At 39.9% G+C, this 22,501-nt stretch overlaps 1 protein-coding gene across 2 annotated transcripts in view; it reads left to right on the plus strand.

Moving 5' to 3' along the window:
* The window catches only part of EPM2A (EPM2A glucan phosphatase, laforin), a 38,177-nt gene extending 34,081 nt beyond the window's left edge, over positions 1-4,096 (plus strand). For both annotated transcript variants that reach the window (XM_052671019.1, XM_052671028.1), the window contains 2 exons: positions 849-1,090; positions 2,504-4,096. In XM_052671019.1, coding sequence (XP_052526979.1) covers positions 849-1,090; positions 2,504-2,784 — 523 coding nt within the window. In that variant the 3' untranslated portion in view covers positions 2,785-4,096. The remainder of the gene's footprint in view (positions 1-848; positions 1,091-2,503) is intronic.
* The last annotated feature ends 18,405 nt before the right edge of the window (positions 4,097-22,501 follow it).

Here is a 22,501-nt window from a genome sequence, read left to right on the forward strand (position 1 = left end):
ATATAATTGTATGTGCAGATTAAATATTCTCATTTAAAAACAAGGCTCTTAATATTCTGTTTATGTAAAAAGTGATTGGGACGTAGGATATTTTAATGATAGTTATTAGTGGGAGAATGATAGCAGTCTTGAAGTTTGATTTGAAGAATTGCTGGAAATGCGGATGTTTATCCATTCTAACTGCATCTCTTGAGGTTTTCATGAGAAAATATCTAGTTCTTCAAACCTTGAGGGAAACTAGGCTTATAATTCTATGCTTGGTTCCCTCTAGACACTACTAGTGAAGAGAAAAATGAGAAGAAAATTACTAATTAAATTCCTTTTTGAGTTTTCTTACAGAAGAGAAATTTAAGGGTTGTTGGTTTTTATTTCCTTGGTTTTTTTCTTCCTTTTCCCCCCGTCTACTGTCCTCATTATAGTGATAGCTACAAAGCCAGAAGAGTTCTGTGATTTGTCTTATTATTCAGATTTAGATCATGTGAATCCTTTGGTCTCTTTCTTCTCTGCAAATTGCACAAATCTGAAGAGTTCTCTTATCCTAATTCATGATGTTGGTAAGTTTCCACTGCAGATTGAATGATGGATGCCTTGGGGACCTGTGCTAGTAACTGCTCAGAATTTTTTCTTAGACTTTTGGAGAAGGTTACGAGCTTGATCCCCACCATCAACCATTACCAACTAAACTGTAACGAATGAGGAAGCTTCTCACTGCGTGAAATGAAAGGTTGTTCTTAGGAGTATTCATGTGATGATGCTAAGCAGGTTTTGAGCTGGAACATCACTTAATTTGGCAGTTTTTACATTCAGATATTTTGATCAAACCCACTTCAATGTCTTCTCCGTGCTAGAATTCTGCCGAACATCTGGCTGGGAAGTTGCCCTCGGCAGCTGGAGCATGTGACGGTCAAGCTAAAGCACGAGCTGGGTGTCACAGCAGTGATGAACTTCCAGACTGAGTGGGACATTGTTCAGAATTCCTGGGGCTGCAATCGCTACCCAGAACCTATGAGCCCTGAAGTCCTCATGAAACTGTACAAAGAGGAAGGTCTCGCCTATGTCTGGATGCCAACTCCAGACATGAGCACTGAAGGTAATGCTCAGACCAGTCTTGCAGCTAAATTAATAGCAATAAAACCTTTGAGTTATTAAACTGTTGCTGTCGTGGCTGCCTTTTTTTTTTTTTTCTCGTGTAAATTTTGTGTGAAAATACAGCTAGAGTTCAAGGATATTTTTGTTTTATTTACATTTTCTGGTAGGTGGAGAGGCCATCTAAACTACTTTGTGTCTGGGAGTATATGTGTATTTGAGGTTAAAGCCATCAGACACAGATAACTGCTTGACTACTTGTGCTTTCAGCTTGCATTCAGCCTGTATAATGAAAATATGCTGTGTAGGTGGAAGACTGCAAGCTTGCACAGCAGGACAGCTTGCCATCTTGCTAGTTAAAAATGGAGAGAGATAGTGCTGTATGTCTAGTGTAGCCACTCCGTTCCCCAAGCAAATTATTTTTCTTTATCTACAGTATCCCAGTCTGATGAATCTCCATGGAGTCATTTCTATAATTATTTGTAATTGATTTAGAATACCCACAGTGCATTGCATCATAACATAAATTAATATTTTTAATTCCTCGGTTGCAATGCTCATTTCAAAATCTTGCTTTTAGCCCATAGGTAGGAAGTGTGTATTTGGCTGGTAGGCTGCTCCCTCAAACAAGAGTGCTTTCAACAGAGTGAAGTTCACTGCCACGAACAGGGAGCTGTCACATCAGGAATGGGGCATCAGGAAGGACAGGAGACCTTAAGACAGGGATTTGAAAGGGCTTAACGTCAGTGCTTATCTATGCCGTGAGGAGAAGTTACACTTTGATGTCTGCAGCTTCAATTCCCAGGGTAGCAGGGAGAGGTATCAAGAAATACAGTATATTCATCCCTTTGGGAGTGAGAAAGACTGCTCTTAATCATACACAGACTATTTAACCATATGCTCAGTACACAATTTGATTATGAGAGTGTTAAGTTGTATAGGAAAATGCTATTCTGTTCTCTCTCCTTCCCTTATGATTGATGTTACTGTTTTCATTACCAGGTTTTGGAAAGCAGCAATGCATGGGTAGATTCACAAACCATTGGTGATAAAAAAACAAAAACTTTAAAAAAAAATAAACAAAAACATTTTTGGATTGCTGATTTGAATGCTATAAAAGATGTGCTACTTGATGTAATTTCCTGTCTTATTTCAGAAAAATGAATATGCCATGCACATTCAATGTTAATCAGAAGGTGTATTTAGAGAGGACTTTGGGCATTTTACAGGTTTTGAATGATCTGAATCTGCAAGAAGAAATGGAGGTTAGAGTAGGTCATTTGAGGGGAAAAAAAAAAGAGAGAGAAAACAGAAAGATATATAGCATTTAAAGTGCATCAGGCTGTGCTGACAAAATCTCTACTGTGAACCTAACTCTCTGAAACGCTAGTGACCGTGCCCTTGTTTTTATCTTTAGGAAGAATACAGATGTTGCCACAGGCTGTCTGCCTCCTGCATGGGCTGCTTCAGAATGGACACACTGTCTACGTTCATTGCAATGCTGGCGTTGGCAGGTCTACAGCTGCTGTCAGTGGCTGGCTGAAGTATGTGATGGGATGGAGCCTGCGCAAGGTGCAGTACTTCTTGGCTTCCAGGAGACCGGCTGTCTACATAGATGAGGAAGCTCTGATTCGTGCTGAAGATGATTTCTTCCAGAAATTTGGACCTCTTCGTTCCTCATGTAAAGTAGGAGAGTAGAAAAGCAGAAAAGGAAAATGAAGGTGAAGAGCAATCCTTACATGTGAATCCCAGTGGTTAAGAAATCATGAATCAGACTCCTGCCTCTCCTCATCAGATTGCACACCTGTCATAACAGCCCTGAGAATTTCGTTAAAAAGTGCCTTTGAGTGTTTTTCATTTGCATTCTTTAAGCTGATATGATTCATGTTTTTAAGCCTTTTGCTGCAAGTACGAGACCCAAAGGTCTGCGAAAGGAGACTAAGATTCTATTTTAACTATTTGCCTACAGGAGCTGAGTGTTAGGGTACATAATAAGACAAGACTTGAAATAAAATAATTATTGTTGGCAGTATTTTAGTGACAAGAAGGGAAGATGTTCTCGGAAAAACAGGTGTAAGATTGACTGAGTTATGGTTCAGATTTGCATGGAGCTGAGGATAGTCAAAAGTGGCTCAGTTGTTTTGGAGTGTACATTATTGAAGTGTTTTCTAGTAATTTTGTAGAAAAGTGGTTTTAGTGCAAAAGACCAGAAAGTGACTTTTCATCTGAGTTTCTTGAGCAAAAAACTAGTATCAAATGCAGGCAACTAATTTTATTTTTTTTTACCTATGCAGTTAATTTTAAATATTTTGATAGCTCACAGTCCTGCTTGAATAAAACCAGTTCGCTGCAGGACAGGTCTAAGATTGATCAAGAGAGGAAAAGCATTCTCTAGAGAACAGAGGATTAAGGATACATAAACATTAAGAAACTAATTTCTATAGATTTATTCTTCAGTGTTTTTTTTTTTTTCCTAGCCAGCTGACTTTTCCCTCTAAAGATCCCATCGATGCCAGTGTAATATAACTGATAAATTTAGTTTATCTGAATATGTAATATGAAAATGGGTATGAGCTGTTCATGGAGAAAGTCCAGCATCATGCAATATGATATTTTATTTATCTTCTACTTTAATTATCTTCAAAAGAAAAATGGCAATTTAAGTTATTCTAAATGTGTGTTTTTGATCATGGCTTCGTTTCTGGTTTGTTTCTTTGTTTTTGCTTTGAAGTAATACTGCCTGTTTGGATATGAGCTGTTAATGGAGAATGCCCAGCATAATACAATATGTTTTATTTATCTTCTATTTCAGTAGTCTTCAAAAGGAAAAAAATGTTTAAATTATTGAACATGAGTGGTTTTGATCCTGATTTGTTGTGGGTTTTTTTTTTTTTTTTTTTTTTTTTTACATTTTTTATTTGCTTGTTTGGCTTTGGTTTTGCTTTGCACTAACAGTGCCTGTTTAGAAAGTGTCTGAGAAAAGTTCACTAATTAAATAACATCATGGTGATTCCAGTAGTCCATTTTGTTCTTTGCATTTGGCTCGCAATTTCATAAGTAACAGGAAGGGTGATGACTGACCTCTGTATGGGATAGGGGCCAGCCACTTCAATGATGTTGATCTGTTGATCTGTTGTTTGTGTGCTACACAATGCCAGTTCTGAGGGTCTGCTGTCTAGCCTTCCAAAACAAGGTCTGAGAGGAGGAGGAGGATGCCATGAGGAGCAGAAACTGGAACTTGCTTAAGTTTTACAGTTCTTTTGAAACACAGTTGAAACCCCAAGCTTAAATTATGTTTCCTTTCAATTTGATGCAACTTGTCTGTTATGACCAACACTTGTGGTTTTGCCTCTGACATGTTATTAGTTTCATAGCTGACTGTATTTCTTTTTTAGAGTTCTTGCATAACATGGTGCACATGAATGTAAAGCTAAGGTATAACCATGCTGTGTTGGCTATTCCTTAATGCTCGTTTCCGTGGCAGCTGAAGCAGATTGATGCTTCATCTCTTGAAGTGCAGGAGTTCAAATGATACAGAAGCCATATTATTTAAGGAAGCCCTAGCAAGGGGTTGTTAATTCATTGTTTATTGCCATTTCAGTTTCCTTGTCTGTGAAACCGATGGTGAGCTGTATCGTATGCAGATCACAGTAGCTGATAAAATACATGAAAACAGCTTGTCAATATCATTTAAACAACAAGTGCAAGGAGTTCTTATGGCTTGTAATCCCTTTGTGCTGATTTGTCACTTTTTTTTCCTCATTGCCACCTACTTGCTTTCTTCATTGAAGGTCACTCTGTCGCAAGTAACATCCATTAAAAGTTCTGTCTGTTGAAAGCAACTAGGAATTTAAATGCTGAAGAGATTATTGAAAGAGGCTACAGTAATAGAAAAAGCAATGATATGAAAACATAATGTATAATTACATGATAGAGCTGTCTACTGCTTATTTATTACAATTGCAATTTGCAATATGTTCTTGTGCTGATTGGATCATTAGCTGTTTCCACATACTAGATTCCTCATGCAGTTTGGATGTCAGGATGAGGACAGCTCTGTTGTTCACATCCAAGTATAGTTTACCAGCTTAGTCATAAAAGTGCTGTGATACTTAGAGAAGGGCAACTCCCATCGAAAGATTAACAGAGATAATGTTTATTTTACAGCACACCCAAGAAGCCAAACTAATGTACAGACAGTAACAAGAACCAGGTAGAAATATTGTTATAAATTGTCATTGAAAAGCATCAGTTAAGGAAAATGGTTATCTGCTTGTAAGAGCATCAGTATTCTTTGTCCTCTTCTAGCAGTTTTTCACCTTTGCAATACTGAAGAAGAAAGCAGGACTTGTTACATGAGATGGGACCATTCATGATTCAGGATAGTTACGTCAGTGTCATTAATAGGCAATAGTGTATGTTCATTCCCAGGGCTATGTATCTGAAGGATCTGAGCACAGCTAGCTCTTACAGGTAATGCTATAACAAATGCAGCCCCTTGATGAATGGGTTGAGGTCTGAGTGGTTTGGTTTCATGAATATTTTGCCTTTTGAAATCAAAAAGCAGTTAATGTGGATCTCCTGCATGAGACTTCAGTCAGGGAATGCAGTTCAATGAAGGACACTGGGCTGGCTGGCAGGGCTGCTGTATACCCTCTTTCATCTCTGGCTCCTGTGCACACCTTGTACTTTGACCCCTTTGGTATTGTCTCCTCAGGTGCCTAGGTTGCAAGCTCTCAGTCTTCCCTGTCTGCTTGTCCAGCACTAAACACAGTGTAGCTCTGGATGTGGCTGGGACTGTTGGTTTTGTGGTTTTGTACCAGGTTGTGCTCCTGAGTAGCTGGAAAGTCTTACCGTGGGCAGCTGAGTTGTGTGCACTGCACAAAAGCTTATTGCAAAACAGTGTCTCTGCTCTGGGGTGTTCCACCAGGACAGGGTGGAATTAGGATTTGAGACTCAAACCCTCTTGAGGAAATGTGATGGAGGTTAAGCTGTAGGTGGGCAGAAGCAGGGAATGAACTCCCTATTTAAAACAAAAATGTACAACACACCAGAAAATGCTTGGAAACTCTGTATGTTACTGTAAGGAGACTCTCTAGCTAACGTAGGCTTACGTTTTGACTTCCATAGGATAATACATGGAGTTTACTGATCTCCAAATAAGAAAAAAAATTGATTGAAAATTGTTAAAAATTTTACCATAACTTTATTACCTTGCCTCTTCTTTTATATTTCCTCATTAAATTGCAGCAAGAGGTTTAGTACCAATAGTAGAGTTAAAACAAAAATATTAATTCATTAAAAAAATGCACTGAGGCTGTGCAGTGGGAAGCTGTGAATAAATATTTAGAAGCATAATAACTACCACAAAAGTATATATTTGGCAAGCAGGCCCTTACTTCTTGTAGAATAATGAACAGCAGACAGCCTTTAGCTAAAATGGAATTGGATTAATGTAGCAGAGGACAGGATATAGATGACTTTCTCCAACTCGAGCTGTTTACATTCCATGTGTTAAATCAACACCTCCGCAGTTGCTTCCTTAAAATATTCTGTTGGAAAGAATTATGGTTTATTTTACACATATTTATAGCTTAAAGTTAAAGGAGCAGCTCTGAGGGAACAGCCTTTTGAACAGGGGAAGTTGAAGAATTAATCATTCTTCAGTTGTCCTCTGACACAGCACTGACGTCACCAACAGACCAAATCATATGAATTCATAACTGATTTTCTTCCTAAATTAACGAAGGAAAGGAAATTTCTCAAGGGTAATGCCATTACCATATATTAGCATAATTGTATAGTTGTGATATAAGCAACTAAAACATGTTTTTGAACCTTCCATTATGTTAACATTGAATCTATAGGGTATTCGTTCCAAATTACATTTTTTTCTTGCTCCATCCTTCCACCTCAACATGCTCCGTCCCAATCTTGACTAGTTGGAAAGGGTTCTTGACTACACTGCCATATTTGTAAAGATAAGTAAGAAATATTTTAAGCCCTTTTGTAAATATCAAAGCTTGCCTTTGGATGAGGAAATAATAACAGTTATACCATGTAGAATAAGGATGGTGACATCATTAGCCCTAGCCCTATATAGTTCAGCCTTTTTTGTGCTTAAGTGTGTTGTCTTATTTGGAAGATTTACTTTATAAAAATTGCAAGATAATGTCTGCTATTTGGTAATTATTCCCATACTAATGTTGTTATATTTGCATCAAGAAAAATAGGAGGCCTATTTATTCATGAGCTGGTAAAATATTAAATGAAACCTCATTCTTAATTTACATGATTGAGGAAAAAGCATAAAACAGCTGCCAAGGAAAAAAATTCTAACACCGAGCAGGTTTCTGTGGTCATTATTTAATGTCATTATAACAAAATTTGTTTTGTGCTAACAGTTTCAGAAAGGAAATAATTAACAGTCAGGCTATCATCCAAGGGTAGCAACCGTATTTAAGTTGGGCAGCCAGCCTAAAGTCACTGCAACAAATCAAACACTGAAAAGGAATCTAATTTCCAAAAATTCAATAAAATACATAAACATAGAGGTTAGGAAAGGACTATAAGGATTGTATTTGCAGAAAGGCAAGATACATAAATACGTAGTATAACTGTGGCTAATGTCAATGGAAAAAGTACTGGAGTGGGAAAACAAACACCACAACTCACTTGAAAATGTGATCAACATTTTCGGTCTTACAATGACAGGAAGAATTCTTAACCTCAGTTTACTGTTAGTAATTGAATACAACAACTGCTATTCTCAGTACATTCACCCACAATGATTGTGGGGGTGTTTGTATTTCCACCTCTATGCTCAACCAAAATGGAAAATACTCAGTATTTGATGTCTTCCACCCTTCCTAAGTGGTAAAATGCACGTGCTATTCTGCAGCAAGTTTCATGCAAAGGACTGAAAGTTTCCCAAGGTGAGAAATAGGCCTGTACTGGGTCTGCACACCAGAGAAAGATTTACAAGGAGAAGTGGGAAATATGTGACCTAAAGAAAGGATCGATGTGTTGGGATGAGGCAGTGAGACACAAATATATCTCAATACCCAATGATCAACAGAAGCGCAGTGATATACACTGAAACAGCAAAACCTTGCAAACTATTCAACAAAATCTGCCACAATCATTATTTCTGAGAAGAAAAAATTTGATTAGCTCTCTCTTGATGGCTGGGAACATGACTTGAGTACGCTTTGAAAAATGCTGAGATAAGCCATTCGTGTTTTTCTGTTTATGGAAATGAAATCAATAACTTTATTTTAACTGTGTACATAGTTCTTATTTTGCTTTCTTTAATAGCGATAATTTCAGGATGCCTTTCAGTGGCACTGAGATTTAAAAAGAAAAAAAAAACTCTTCCAAGAAACATACCAGAAATGGATAAAAACGATACAGATCTAAGATAATTTCTGTCCTTCTAATTATCATCATCCTTATTTACTAGGGCATTGCTGAAATTAGAGCATACAATTATCTTCTTTAATTCACCACTGTCCAGTATTTCAAGCTAAAACACATGCTTCGGTAGCACAGAAAATACCAAAGTATAGCTAGTTTTGGAACCATTGCTGAAAACATTATGTTTTTGTGCTACTGTAAATATTCAAGGTTCACGGTGTTAAAATTTGTATGAAAAACAAAAATAACCCTTTAAAGTGAGCATCAATGAGAAAACCAGTACCAGTATGTTTATCCTGCCATTAATCTGCTTTCCCAAGGGCAAGGCAGGAGGGAAAAAGAGTCTCCTTCCACAGACTTCAAGGCTGTGCTCAAGGAATACTTCCTTTTGATAGAAAGTGATATAAGAAAGCACTTGCCACTTATGGAAATTTGAGTACAAGAATAGTACTGGGGATTTCAAGTTGAAGGCTCTATACTTGGTTTCCGAGTGCCTTGCTGCATTCCCCACCTGAGTTATTGATGAGATGAGTTCTAATTTGGTGGCCTGCTGCAACATGCTATGAGTCATTAGCCCTTAGAAAAGGGTAAGGACACTTGTTTACTGTGTGATTCTGTGATTCAAGCAAGCTGTGTGGGTTGGCAGAGTGAAATCACTTTATTTGTCAAGGGAATGGGTGACAGTAGGTGTTGGAGCCTCTCCTGCTTTTTAACACAAGATCCGAACGCTGTGCAGTGCACATCAGCAAGGCTGGCTAAACATCCATGTTCACGTGCTACACATACCTGCTTGAAAACGAAATAAGGTGCAAGGTATTGCACTTGGATCAAAGCAATCCCAGATACAGAATGGGAGAAGAACTGATTGAGAGCAGTGCTGTGGAGAAGGACTTGGTCATCTTGATGGACAAAAGGCTGAATATGAGCCAGCAGTGTGTGTTTGCAGCCCAGAAGGCCAACTGCATCCTGGGTGGCATCAACAGAGTGGTCAGCAGGGAGAGCGAGGGGATTGTCCCCCTCTGGTCTGCCCTTGAGAGTCTCCATTTGGGGCTATATCCCTCCAAGCCTGGGGCCATCAGCACAGGAAGGATGCAGAGCTGTTGGAGAGGATCCAGAGGAAGGCCAGGAGGATGATCAGAGGGCTGGAACACTTCTATGTAGAAAGGTTAAGGGAGTTGGGTTTGTTTAGCTTGGAGAAGATTCTAGAGATGCCTCACTGCAGACTTGCAGTACTTGAAGGGTTATTATGAGCAGGAGGAAGGCTGACTTTTTACATGGTCTGACAGAGACATGGGGAGGGGGAAGGGCTTTAAGCTAAAAGAGGGAAGATTTAGGTTAGGTGTTACAAAGAAATTCTTAGAGAGTGGTGAGGCACTGGAGCAGGCCAGCCAGGGATGCTGTGGATGCCCCACCTGTGGAGGTGTTCAAGGCCAGGTTGGATGGGGCCCTCGGCAGCCTGATCTAGTGGGTAGCAGCCCTGCACATGGCAGGGGGTTGGGGCTGGGTGGGTTTTGTGGTTCCTTCCAACCCAAGCCATTCTGTGACTCTATGATTCTGTGATTCTATGAAATGTCAGCTCTTACAGCCTGGTGCAGAAATTGAGGCAAATTAGGGCTTAAAAATATTATGTGAGTCTCCAAGGTTTTCAGAGTTGTCATAGAACATGTTTGGGGTATTGCAATTAAACTTGCCATTTAAATTTGTGAAAATGAAGAAAGCAGCTTGAAATCGTAATGAGACAAAGAAAGAAAGGCAAAGCACAACAGGATGAGAAAATACACAAACTGCCCTCTGTGTGTGAGTTGACAACTCTGCCAAAATGTTTCCAGTATCAGCAAGGAGATAGAAATAAAAGGCTCTGGCTTTCCAGATCCTTGTGTTTGCAGCATCTAATAAAAGTCTGTTGCTTGCATATGCACCAAAGTCTGCTGCCTATCTATAGTTCTAAGGACAAGAAACCTGTTTCTTATATTTTTAATGTATTCTATGTCTTGCTGACTGACAAAAAATACACATGATGTAGAGGAAATACAGAAATCCATTGAAGACAATTCTATGTTTAGTATAAGGTTTTGTGCTAGTAACAGTCTGCTTTTTCCATAGGCTTGGTGTTTTAAAATATATGATAATGCTTTTGCATTTGGCAAAGAGCAGCTACTTGCCCCACAAATACTCATTTTGTAACTGGCAGACATAAACTCTCTATTTTCTTCTCTTCGAATTCTTCCCCTGAGATATTCGTGAGGGAATAATGCGTACCTCTATCACAATATCTCATGTTACAACATCTGTAATTCAATACAAAACAGAAGGAAGGATGAGCCTCCCCTGTGGTTTTCCCTGTATCTCACCTCCTTTCTGTGATTGATTCCCACATGGGAGATTTTGACAAGGGAGCCCAGGGAGTTCAGGTCGCATTTTGCAGGGAAAACCCTTTGCTGTGGATGGGGCAGGATCACAGATGACACACACAAAAGGGTCTTTGCCTTGATCGTGCCTGGTGGGGCAGAGCTGGGCCAGGGCTCTCTGCCCCCAGGGCACCTCATGGTGTGGGACTGGGTTTCCTCTGTCCTGGCTCATCCTCTGTCCCTGCAGATTTCAGGAAACTGACCTCAAAAACACAGGATTTATTTTCTTTGCTCCTTTTATCCCTCCAAAAATGGTAAAAAAAATGTGTACCTGTGGAAACCTGGATTTCTATGTATGGTTTTTGGCAAGGGAAATATTTTCAGTTCTCTGTTTACAGAGCAGCCAATGCAAAAAGCTCCTTTGGCTGCTGCAGCTGGATGTTGTGTCTGTGAAGCAGGGGGGATGTTGGGAATGCAAACACTAAGTATGTTACAGGTGCTTATGGAAAATCCAAGCAAGCCCCCATAATCCAGAATACTGTTACAGCCAATATTCGCCACGCTTGAGTTGGACATTCCTGGGCAAACTGCCCTTGATCTGCATAATTTCACAGTCAATTAGAAGAATGTCAAGCCAGTTGACTGGAAGTTTTGCTGCAATCTATGCACAAAGGGCAGAGCTGTGACCCCCCACTGGGGAGCAGATATCCACCCCCTTCACTGGTTTTGATGTGACCAAGCAAAGTGCAGTGTACCACTGGGATCAGGGGGCTCACAGCCTGCTGCAAATCGCTGCTTTGCTCAGGACAGGATGATTGTAAAGATTAACACATGAAAACAGGATCAGACCCTGATTTGTAGAGTGGGCTGAAAGTTTCATTGATGTCCTGGGACTTAGCACTGCTTCAGATGTGCAGCATCTGTTCTGTAAGAAATACGAACACATGCATGTGAAATAGCTACAGTATATAAGGAGAGAAGATGCAGCTAATAGCATGGTTTGCCAAAAATATTATGGATTTAGATGTTGATCTATACATCAGCACCTTCTTTCATTACCGTCTAATGTGCAGAACTGTGAGTCCCAGAAGAACTGTTCTAACAGCTTTCATATGCTTCCAGTGTGTTTCTCTTAAAGTGCCTCCCAAATTAACTTGACTTCAGCTCTGTCTCCCCTCCCTCCTTCTCTTCTCAAGTGTTCCCTTGCTATGCATTTATTGGATCTTTGAGGCACTGCAGTTTCTATCTGTCTTTGAGGAAAAAAAATATGGAGCAGGCGCATATAGTTTATAAGTTTATATATACTTATATATACTTATACTTTATATAAACTATATTATATAATATAGTTTATAGTTTATATAAGCAGCCTGGATTTTTAAGGATATATGTGACTGTTTAAAGAGTTTTCCTTGTGGAGTTGAAGAATCCTTTCTACCTAACAGAAAACATTCCTTATTCATGTTTTTAAAGTGGGATTTTCATTTTCATTCCTATTACTCGAGCAAAATGAAACTGAGCACCAAAGAAGGTGACTTTCCTCATTCGGATTAGATTGGTACAGTTTCTCATACACACACACAGAAAGCTGTAGAAGGATAAAAATGATGAAGTATCTGACAGTGCACCCATATCAATCTTCCCAGAACTTAATTTGGGAAGGACTAGGAGGTTTCTGAGTTAGTCTTTCATCAGGCTGTCAGGACATTATTTTCCCTTATAAACTATAGGTTCTGTTTGCATTTCTATGGCATCTTCCATCTCAACGGACTGACGGCACTTCACCTTCTCTCCATCTGGTCTGCCTTCACCCTCTATTGAAGTGCAGCTGCCACGGTCTCAGGAGCACAAATTGGAAATGTGTTTAATTGTGGATAACAACACAGTCCCACAGTGAGGGACAGAAGCAAGGCAGGATGCATCAGAAACAGCAGGGGACCTTTAGAAAAAGTTTAACTAAAAATGGATATCCAACTAATAACATTATCTGAAAATAATGCATCTCAATTCATCTCTTTCCCTACCTGTTTTTGTTATGATTATCATAAGGATCGTAACCTGTCTAACTACTGCACCTTGGACTGAGTGTTTTGATCAGTACTCAGTAATGCTCAGCTCACCTACTCACACCACTGAAGGCCAGGCTACCTCAATAGTCCAAGTCATGATTGTCAAATGAATGCTTGATCCTGGACACTCGTTGAAGTTCAGTGCTGCACAGTAAATGATGTCACTGCATGTGGCTTCTGCACTCTTTGTTATGGAGAAGTAGGGCAGTGAGCACGGCATCCTAGAACATATCTCTGGTGTGCTCCATTTCCTTGGGCAGCAGCTGCTGTAAGTGGTGAATGGGAGGGAACAGAGTGGTGGTGTGCTGGCAGGCATGGGCAGGGCTCTTGGCAAGTAAGCCTACAGTAAACGGCGTATTACACTGAATGATTTCAGCCTCAGTTACCTGAAATGATAGGGAAGAAAATTGACTGCAGAAAATATAGTTCAAAAGGGCAGAAATCTGCCGCAGCAAGTGAAATGCTGTTTAGTGCAGAGGAAAGCATTTAGGTTGCTCTTGCAGACAGAGACTCTTGACAGTCCTGTTTTCAGCAAGGCTATTGGGATTTAACAACACCTAGCACCACTATGCTGTGGCCATGCATGGGGCAGTGCCTGCTCTGAGCCATCTTTAGCACTGGCCTTTTTCTAATCATTCCTCAGCACGGTTTTCGAGTGAGTCTGCTGTCAGTCTGCTGAGATTTGGTATTCATGGTGGCAATCCCCTTCCTCCCAGCCATCTCAGTGGACTCATTTGGTGATGTCTATCACACACAGTTATGTTGGAACCCCATTAATTAATATTAGTTGCTAATGGTTATGCAATTAATTGCTTTTGGAAGAATATAAAATTGAGTAAATAACTTCAAAGTGTTGAGTCCTATTTGGCAAGCTAATGCAGCTCATCCTGCCCAATTACACTGATAAGATTTTAAACTAATTGAGCTCACACTGTGCCTCTCCATTACCTGACATTCAACAGCACACAGAGAAGATTAAAGGGATTCAGGAGATGGTATGCTTGTAAAACCAGGAACAGTCACTCCTGGTTCTCGCTTAAGCATAAATACATATTAATTCAGAACTGAACAATACTTTGCATGGGGGTTGCCATAGAGATGAGCATTCTCAGAAGTTTGGGGCCTTTGCTGGCATTTCAGACTAAAAATAATGACCCAGGTTACCCAGGACCTCATTACACAACGGCAGGCACACATCCTGCAGTCTAGCCGGTTGCTCACTATGGCACTGCAGGGGCAGAGGATTTGCCATACCAGATTAAATCATTTGTTCATCTAACTTGACATTGTGCCTTCTGCACTGATATTCTAGAGGAAGGTGGAAGGCTCCCATAACAGCTATTACCCATCCAATTATGCTGTGTGGTGTACAGGGAAGATACATCCTTCCAGAGCCCTGCAGGCAGTCAGCTTACACCCATAAGCATGTTATTCAATTACCCTTATTATTTCAGCAAGCCAAGCAGCAAGAGGTGGTTAATTATTGCATGAAATTTTCCATCCATAAAAAAAAAAACACTCAATGTTGCCAGAACATTATATCTCATTCCAGCAGAAACCAAGTGAGGCCCAGTCTCCAGTAAACCTGAGGAGGGTGAGTGACAGATCATCCACTTGCATGGCAATATTTATCTTGTTGAGCCTCTTGCTCATAACCACACAATCAATCCTGAGGAAAGTTTTACAGGATGATGAAGTTTATCCAGAAGCAAATCTGTTAGGCTTCCCTGCTGAAGTTTCTGGCTTTGCATTTGCTGTACAGAAATAACTATTTTTTCTTTCACAGAAGGTGGGGGTTTTTTTGTTGCTAAGGTCTCAATTCCTGCTGCAGAAGTCTATTTTCCATAGTTGTTGGTGATCACATCGATGGTATGTTGATGTCTTCTGCCAAATACTACACTTCAGCTAAACACATCACTGTACAATCACAGACTCACAGAATGGCTTGGGTTGGAAGGGACCTTAAAGATCACCGAGTTCCAACCCTCTGCCATGGGCAGGGCTGCCACTCACCAGATCAGGCTGCCCAAGGCCCCATCCAACTTGGCCTTGAGCACCTCCACAGATGGAGCTCTGTGCAGCCTGCTTCAGGACCTCATCACCCTCTCAGTGAAATGTAACAATGGAGAGGATCTGATAGAATGTTGTGAAGAAATCCCTTCTGAGGACTCATTGTTTTCATTGAATGAGAATGAGCAGGTGAACTAATTAACAGATTATGTCCTTGGAAAAGAAAAATGAAGTTCATTAGGCGAAACAAACTAAATGATGAAAATTGAGTTATTCAACAATTGTCTTTTCAAAACTTTGCAATAAGGTTTGCACTTGAACAAGTATTTCCGTTGTCATGCAAAACTGGGGGCAAAGATACCAAGCTCGATGTAAGTTATATAGGAAGACAGTACAGAAGCATTCTCCTTGATAAGCAGGGACGGGGATATGAACCGTACAAGAAAAGAGGTAGCAAGCAATTTGTGTATCTCCTGTGAGAAATCCTACATTTGATATGTGTTTAAACCAGACAGGAGATCTGGGCTGGTAACTTTCTGTCCTTCAGAGAAAGCATAAGGGAGAAGATGATGAAATGAGTCTGCATTTTTGATTGTACCAAACAAGTGCTAAACTTTGCCAAACAGACATTACAAATGGGCTGTGGGTGAAATTTCAAAAGACCTTCGGTCTGTGAAGGACATATGCTCTGATTAAGATGCATTGGGTCATTACTTATTCAGTGAGAGACAGTTGAGTTCTTCCTGCTAAAAATTCAGGCAAGAGGCTTTATCTTTAAGGCTCAAAGAAATTAAACTCCTTTTAAGTGTAAAACTGTCTGCTAAAACCAGAGAGTGTGAGGGGAGTGCCACGTACAGCTGACGGCTCTACTTCAAGTATTTAGGATGTCAAGAAGTCAGCTAAAATGCAGTTTCATACTTTCCGCCAGTATGGTTAGGATCAAATATATATCCTATAAATTCGTCTTTCTCCACCCATTTCCATGGCACTGCTCCCATAAATATCATGGCTTTTTTTAGCCTGCGTCACAATTAGTAAGAAATCATGTAGTTATACAGGGTTTACTACTAAAGTAGCCTTTCAAAATGGACTAGTTAGAGAATGTGGATTTTGGTCTCTGAAGTAGATGGTGGTTTTCTGGGCATGGTCTTGGTGCTCACAAAGAGGTGGCCATCCTTTACATTCTACAATGCCAGAACTCCTGCTTGTGGCAGTCAAAAGCCAGCTGCCTCTTGGTGGGTCACAGCAAAGCACAGAGACTAAATATCACTTTGCCAAGCATATTTGATTATTGAAAAGTGCACTTCTCCAAATACCTTTGTTTCCTGTAGCAAGTAATAGGAAAAAGTGAGACTAATCAGGTAAAAATGCTTTCTTTTTCACACAGGGATTTCTTGAACACCTGCATCTGCAGCTTATTGAGTAAAATGAACGTAAATCAGAAAAAAATGGGTGGATTTACTTCTCTCATTAATCAGAGGAATAAACTGCATTAAGATGTTGATGTTTTCCTGGAAGAGAAAACAAATGATTCCGTGAAAGACATATAAGGCAAATCTGACCTGCCGCAAGTCTTCTGGCAAGAGCAGGAAACATCACAGGCAGATGAATAATCACCAGCAGAGCGGAACAACCATTACGCATAATGATAGAAAACCTCCCTTCGCACTTGCAGACATCCACCTTTCTGTGCAATTACGAGCTGGCAGAAGCAAACAATTGGCTTTAAAGCAAGATAAAGAACTATGGAAAGAACTCGACTTTTTGCTGCAAGTGACCAGAATTCAGCTACTCTGCTCAGAAACAGAAAGCAGTGAGAGCATGCACTCTTGCACCCTTCAAAAATCAAGCTACTTTAATTCTTGCATCCCAATAGATCAAGCAAGAACTATCCAAAATGACCAACACTTCTGCAACTCTTATAAGGCAGATAATAGGTGCTCTCAGGTGAGCCTTTAGACTGATACTGCTTTCCAAAAGGGTGCAGAGAAATGAGGGGTCATCACCAGCTGATGAGCAACAAGAGCAGAACAAGGGGGAATGCTCTAAGACTGTGCCTTCTTCTATGACATCTGTTTTGCTCTGGTGGAATGCTGTTGGCTTCTTGTGCATCACTACTGCAGGGCAGACAAGGGTCATTGCAAGGGAGTTGGACTAGATGACCCCTAAGTGTTCCTTCCAACTCAAGTAATTCCTGTGTAGCACAAAATTCTTCAACCAATATTTGGGTTAGCATTTTGTTTTGAGCTACTTGTGTTTTGTGGAGGAAGATCTGGGGGACCCTTACTGAGAAATTCTGACTGCAGAAGGGGCAACTTAGAAAGAGAAAACACAGAGCACGAGCACAGGAAGCATAGAACAACTGAGTGAATTGCTCTCTATCACAGAATATAACCAAGATAATGTGAATTTTCAGGGTGATGTGACTGCGGGCATTTTTCTTTTTGTGCATGGTTGTGAGTTTAAAATGTGAAAGTGTGGATTTGTTTGGTTTTCTTTTTTCTCTTTCTATTTTGAATGTCTTCCAAGTTCTAATTTCTACATGCTAAATGTCCCCAGCACTAGGCGGATAGCAGTATTTCTCCAATCCACAGCTTTAATGATTCCAGCTAATTCATGCTGAGAATTCTAGAAAATACAAGCTATACACCTTGTCTCTGAGCAAGAAGGCTCAGGGCTGCATTTCCTCTGTGCTATTCAATGTTTATTTTTATATTTAGGAAAGAAGATAGACTTTTAATTGAAGTCTTCTCATAGTAGAAAAATGAGAATGCACGGAGTTCTATAATAGAAGAGAATAAATTACATGGTACCCATAAGAAACAGCTACTGATTGTGGCCATTCCAAGCTGAAATGATGGCACTGGCAATCTCCTAAAGCTTTAATGGAAACTTTAATGCAATTTGAATTTTTCAGAGTTAAAATTTATCATTATAAAACTTCCTGCAGGGAAGAAGTTTCCTAAGGAATAAGTGACAAAGAAAGTTGGTGGGCTCCTTAGAAGTCAGGCCAGTCCATACAGTACAATTGAAGGGCAGATTTTCTGTAATTTTAAGTATGTTTTGACCCATTTTGCTTTTTTTAAGCTGTGTGCCACTGTGTTGGAAAGAGAAAATATTGTATCGTAGAAAAGTAGGCCCCACTGCACTCTCTTGCTAAAGGATTGTCTTATGAATAAATTCATTCACTTGGAATTCAGGCCGTTATGCTATGGGGACTAGTTTCAGGACTTCATGATTGGGTGACCAGATCATTTTCAGTCCTTGCTTGCATAGATATATGTCACTGATGTAAGTCTTTATTTAGTGTCGTTTGCTAAGCTCCCTGGGAAGTCAACAAAATGGTGTATGTAACTGAAGAGAAACGTGTCACTTGATTGTATCACATAACTTGTTAGGTCATTGACTTCAATATTTACTGAAAATTCAGGAGATTTTACACTACTCTGATAAACTGTGTTCCAAAAAAAGAGTCACTGTAAAAGGGATGGGATATGTTTTTTCAGAATAAATGTAATCTGTATTTCTAAAGCAGTGACTGACAGAACAGGCTAAAACAAACCAGCCTCATTACAGGTAAATAAGATGCATCCCTGAAATTACGTTATGTACTGTGCTGCAGATTTGCTTGACGGTCCTAATGGCTTTGCTAAGAAGAAATTATTGCCTGTCAGGAAAGTGATGATCATCGTTTCCACCTCATCTCTAAAAAGGAGTCAACAGTCTTCCTGACTAAACTTATGGAATAAGAAGGTGCCACAGAGCTGGCTGTTGGAGCTCTCCTGGTGTCACTATGAGAGGAATGGGCATTGGTCATGTCGTGCTGAGGAGCTCTCGGAGGAGGGAGCTGAGGGGTGGCCATGCCCTGCACTGTGATGGAGCCCACGTGGGGATGAGGACCAATAGGTCTTGGTGATTCAAGTCCAGCATGAACATGCTGGAAGATGAAGATGCTTTTATACTTTCAAAATGATACGTGTAGATTTATATATGTGCCAAGCATATATATGTACAGTTCTCCAAATTACATACAGGGAAATTTTCAGTGGTGCAAGAAAGGCAGTGAAGTTTTCTGTTTGCTTTATAGTTACCAAAGGCTGAAGACTTAAATAAGCCTGAAGAGCTGATGTTGTAGGTACTGTGCAACAGCCATTTTCACTTGCTGGAGTAGACAAGCTGAATTTGAGGCTACATGTCTGTGCAATACTTGGGACAGAGATTTATTGAAAGGAGGATAATTCAGGAAAAGAAATTTCTGCTGACAGAGACATGTAATGCAACCTCTGGCTGAATGAAGATATGAAAGCTGCTCTGAAAGTAATGCCTCCTATTTTATTGTTTATTGTTGGCCCACAACACCAGAGGCAGATGTTGGTATGGCAGAAGAGGTTGAGCCTTCCCACCAATATTCCATTACATGTTGTTGCCGTGTGATAGATGGCAGCAGAGGGATAGTCAAACACCATGCTGTCTGACATGGAAGTGTGGATGAAGCAAAGACATGTCAGTGAATTCCTCTATGCTGAAAATATTGCAACCATTGACATTCACTGATACTTGCTGTACGTTTGTGGAGGCCAAGCAGTGGATTTGAGCACAGTGAGGAGGTGGGTGGTGTTTTAGCAGTAGTGCTAAAGAGTGCGTCACCTCAGCTGGTACTGATTTTAATAAGCGTGGCATGCAGGCTCTTGTTCATGGCTGGTGAAAATGCATAGCTAATGGTGATGACTCCATTGAAAAATAGTGTTTTGTAGCTGAGAATTTGCTCTATCAAAAAGTGTTATTGTGCTCTTTGTTGTAGTTTCCTTGGAAATAAACAGGAGGCATTACTTTTAGAGTGACCTACCTATTCTATTTCTAAAATTAGTATACAATCTCCTGTTCTACAGAAATATCTTTTGTGACAGCAACTATTTTTGTGAAGTTGTAGCTGTCATGAAATACTGTAGAAAATTCGATTATGATTCTTCCACTACTGATGTTTAACTGAATTTAATAACGTAGTGAAATGCACTCTATAGCGTAAGTATGCACAAATTACTTTTCAGGGTTGGTTAGTTTGGCTTGTAGAGTGTTCAGTGAAGGAAGAACTAACGCAAGTGCTTGGCCATTAGCATATTAGGGTTTTGCTGTGTGCAAAAGCAGTTAAACACTTGAACATTTCACTGAACAGAAGCTACATAGTGCAAAATACTATTACAAATTGTCATAGGTAAGTACATATGGCTGGAGCAGAAGAAAGTACCTAGAAAGGAGAAAACTTGGCTCTTTCTCAGAACCGGTAAAAAATCAGATGATGCTCTTTACAGCAGAAAATAAGCAAAGGGCCCCACAAAGCACCACCAAAGGACAGCATCCCTCACCGTTTCTGGCTTACAACAGTGGCTCCTGTGTCAGTCAAGCATGCAGCAAAGCAATGCTTCAGGCACATCAATCACCACTTGCAATTCAAAGATTTCCTCCTTCTTACTGCTGTCTGACTTAGGGCCCATCTGAATCCCCATAGTTCAGTTTCACCATTAAATTCTCCCGGACTGCCTATATTAATTTTTCTTCTGCTTCACCAAGAAACGGCTTTTATTAACAATTTTGTGGGTTGTCTGTTTTTCTCATATTTTCATTCAGAAAGATATTTAAAACTAGTAAATTTTTAAAGCATTTGCATACTCCAACTACAGGGACTTACATAGTGATTTATAGCATAAACAAATAATCAAACTCCTGGATAGGACCCCTGCTGTGAAATTTGACTGTTCTTCCACTCTCACATTACATCTAACAGCATGCAAGCTCTGCACAAATAAACTTCCTGTAGGCTTTAAACTTGGTTTTCTTATTGGAGAAGAAGTATCTTAATTTCTCTGCCAATTATAGAACAATTTCCTTGTTAAATATAAATATGTGTATATGTTCAAAAATATTTTTTATGTCTTCATTTCTTTCTTTTTTTTTTTTAATATGTTGCTAATGGATGAAGCAGGAGAGAACACAAAAATGCTGCAGCCAGAAACAAAACCCATATCCTTTAGAAACAAAAGATACAGAATTGTTTGTTACATACGTTCTCACTTTCACATGTTTCCATTCCATTTCTTTTTTCTCAATCTCAGCCCTGGGATCTCAGAGCTACAGCAGCACTTTGGCTAACCCATGTTACCTGGTGCTTGCTCTGACACATATTTACATTAACCAGAAGTCAACAAAAGAGCAGACTACATTTCAGGTTAAAAGTAATATTCTTATCAATATTTTAGAGACACAAGGTCATGAGATATTGGTGCACTATGTTTGAAAACACCTCATTTGCCAGCTTCAGATGAACTGAGCAGCAGGTGATTTGCTGTGTTATTTTTTCCCTTCTGTTTCTGTCAACGTTTTTGAAAGAAGGATCTCTTTGGCATGAGGATGCTCAGCTGCCCTAATGGCCCTGATTTCCACAGACCAGCAGCTGCTTTGCCTCTGCTGCTTTGCTGATTCACCAGCACATCAAGGTCTCATTACTGTGGTCTAAGCACTACAGAGCTCAGCAGCATCACTTTCCCATGCTAATGCAATTATTCCATTAGAGGGTCTTCATTGCCCTCATCATGCCTCTAATTTCATAATGATTTAAGTGTGCACTTGGCACTTCTGATGAGCTGGATCACATAAGTGTCCCTAGAACAGCTCCCTGCAAAGGGTGGTATTTTGTTCCTGAGCTCTAAACAACCCAAAGTTGATGTGTTGAGACTTTTCTGAAAGCCATTGGGTGGCTGTTCCTCTGAAGGTCAGTGGAGCCATGCAGGGCACTGCTACATTTCTGTGAAAGCACAGAATAGAGATGCATATTTTGCCCAAAACTTGACATGAAATTAAGGAACAACAACATGATAACAGGGGTATTTTAAGGAAATGCAAGTAAGTAAAACATTCACACTGTACTTGATGGCTCATTTACATTAGTGATCCCTGACTCTGTTTTCCAAGGGAAGTTTCTGTCAGTATGCCTTTTCGGATGCTCCCTGCATGCTGCGTAAGTACTGGGCTGAACGCAGTTATCATTTTCTTCATGGTATTCTGGGTTGTTCACATTCATATCTGAATGTATTGTATATTTATTGTTATGGCAGCTAGTTAAAACTGGTTGGGGTTGTCACCCTCAGTTTTAGTACTGGAGTACCAAAGAGAAAGCAATTAAAGTCAAGGTGACCAAAACAGCTATCAAATGAATAAGGCCTAAATGATCAGGATCCCATGAAGAGAGACGTCTGAGGCCCCATTTCCAGGTATTTGCTAATGTATACCTACCTAATAAAAATATATTTTAATTAGCAATTCATTTCTCACAGCTTATTTTTGCTGGTTTAAAAACAAAAAGACTTTTAGGAAGCAACAGCTAACTTAAAAACATCACATTTCTCTTTCTCCTTGCAGCTGGAATATCAATGCCCTTCCTGGATAGTAGGCAAAGTTATGATCAGTCTGGATTAAAGCAGTAAGCAAGGAGAGTGCCAGGCACCACCTCCATTCTCTATTGTGTTTTGTTTTCTCTCCCTCCCCCCCCCCCCCACTTATTTCTACTTTCATCCTTTC

This window comes from Tympanuchus pallidicinctus, unplaced genomic scaffold (genome assembly GCF_026119805.1).
Source record: "Tympanuchus pallidicinctus isolate F22 unplaced genomic scaffold, pur_lepc_1.0 scaffold1, whole genome shotgun sequence".
NCBI classification, from domain to species: domain Eukaryota; kingdom Metazoa; phylum Chordata; class Aves; order Galliformes; family Phasianidae; genus Tympanuchus; species Tympanuchus pallidicinctus.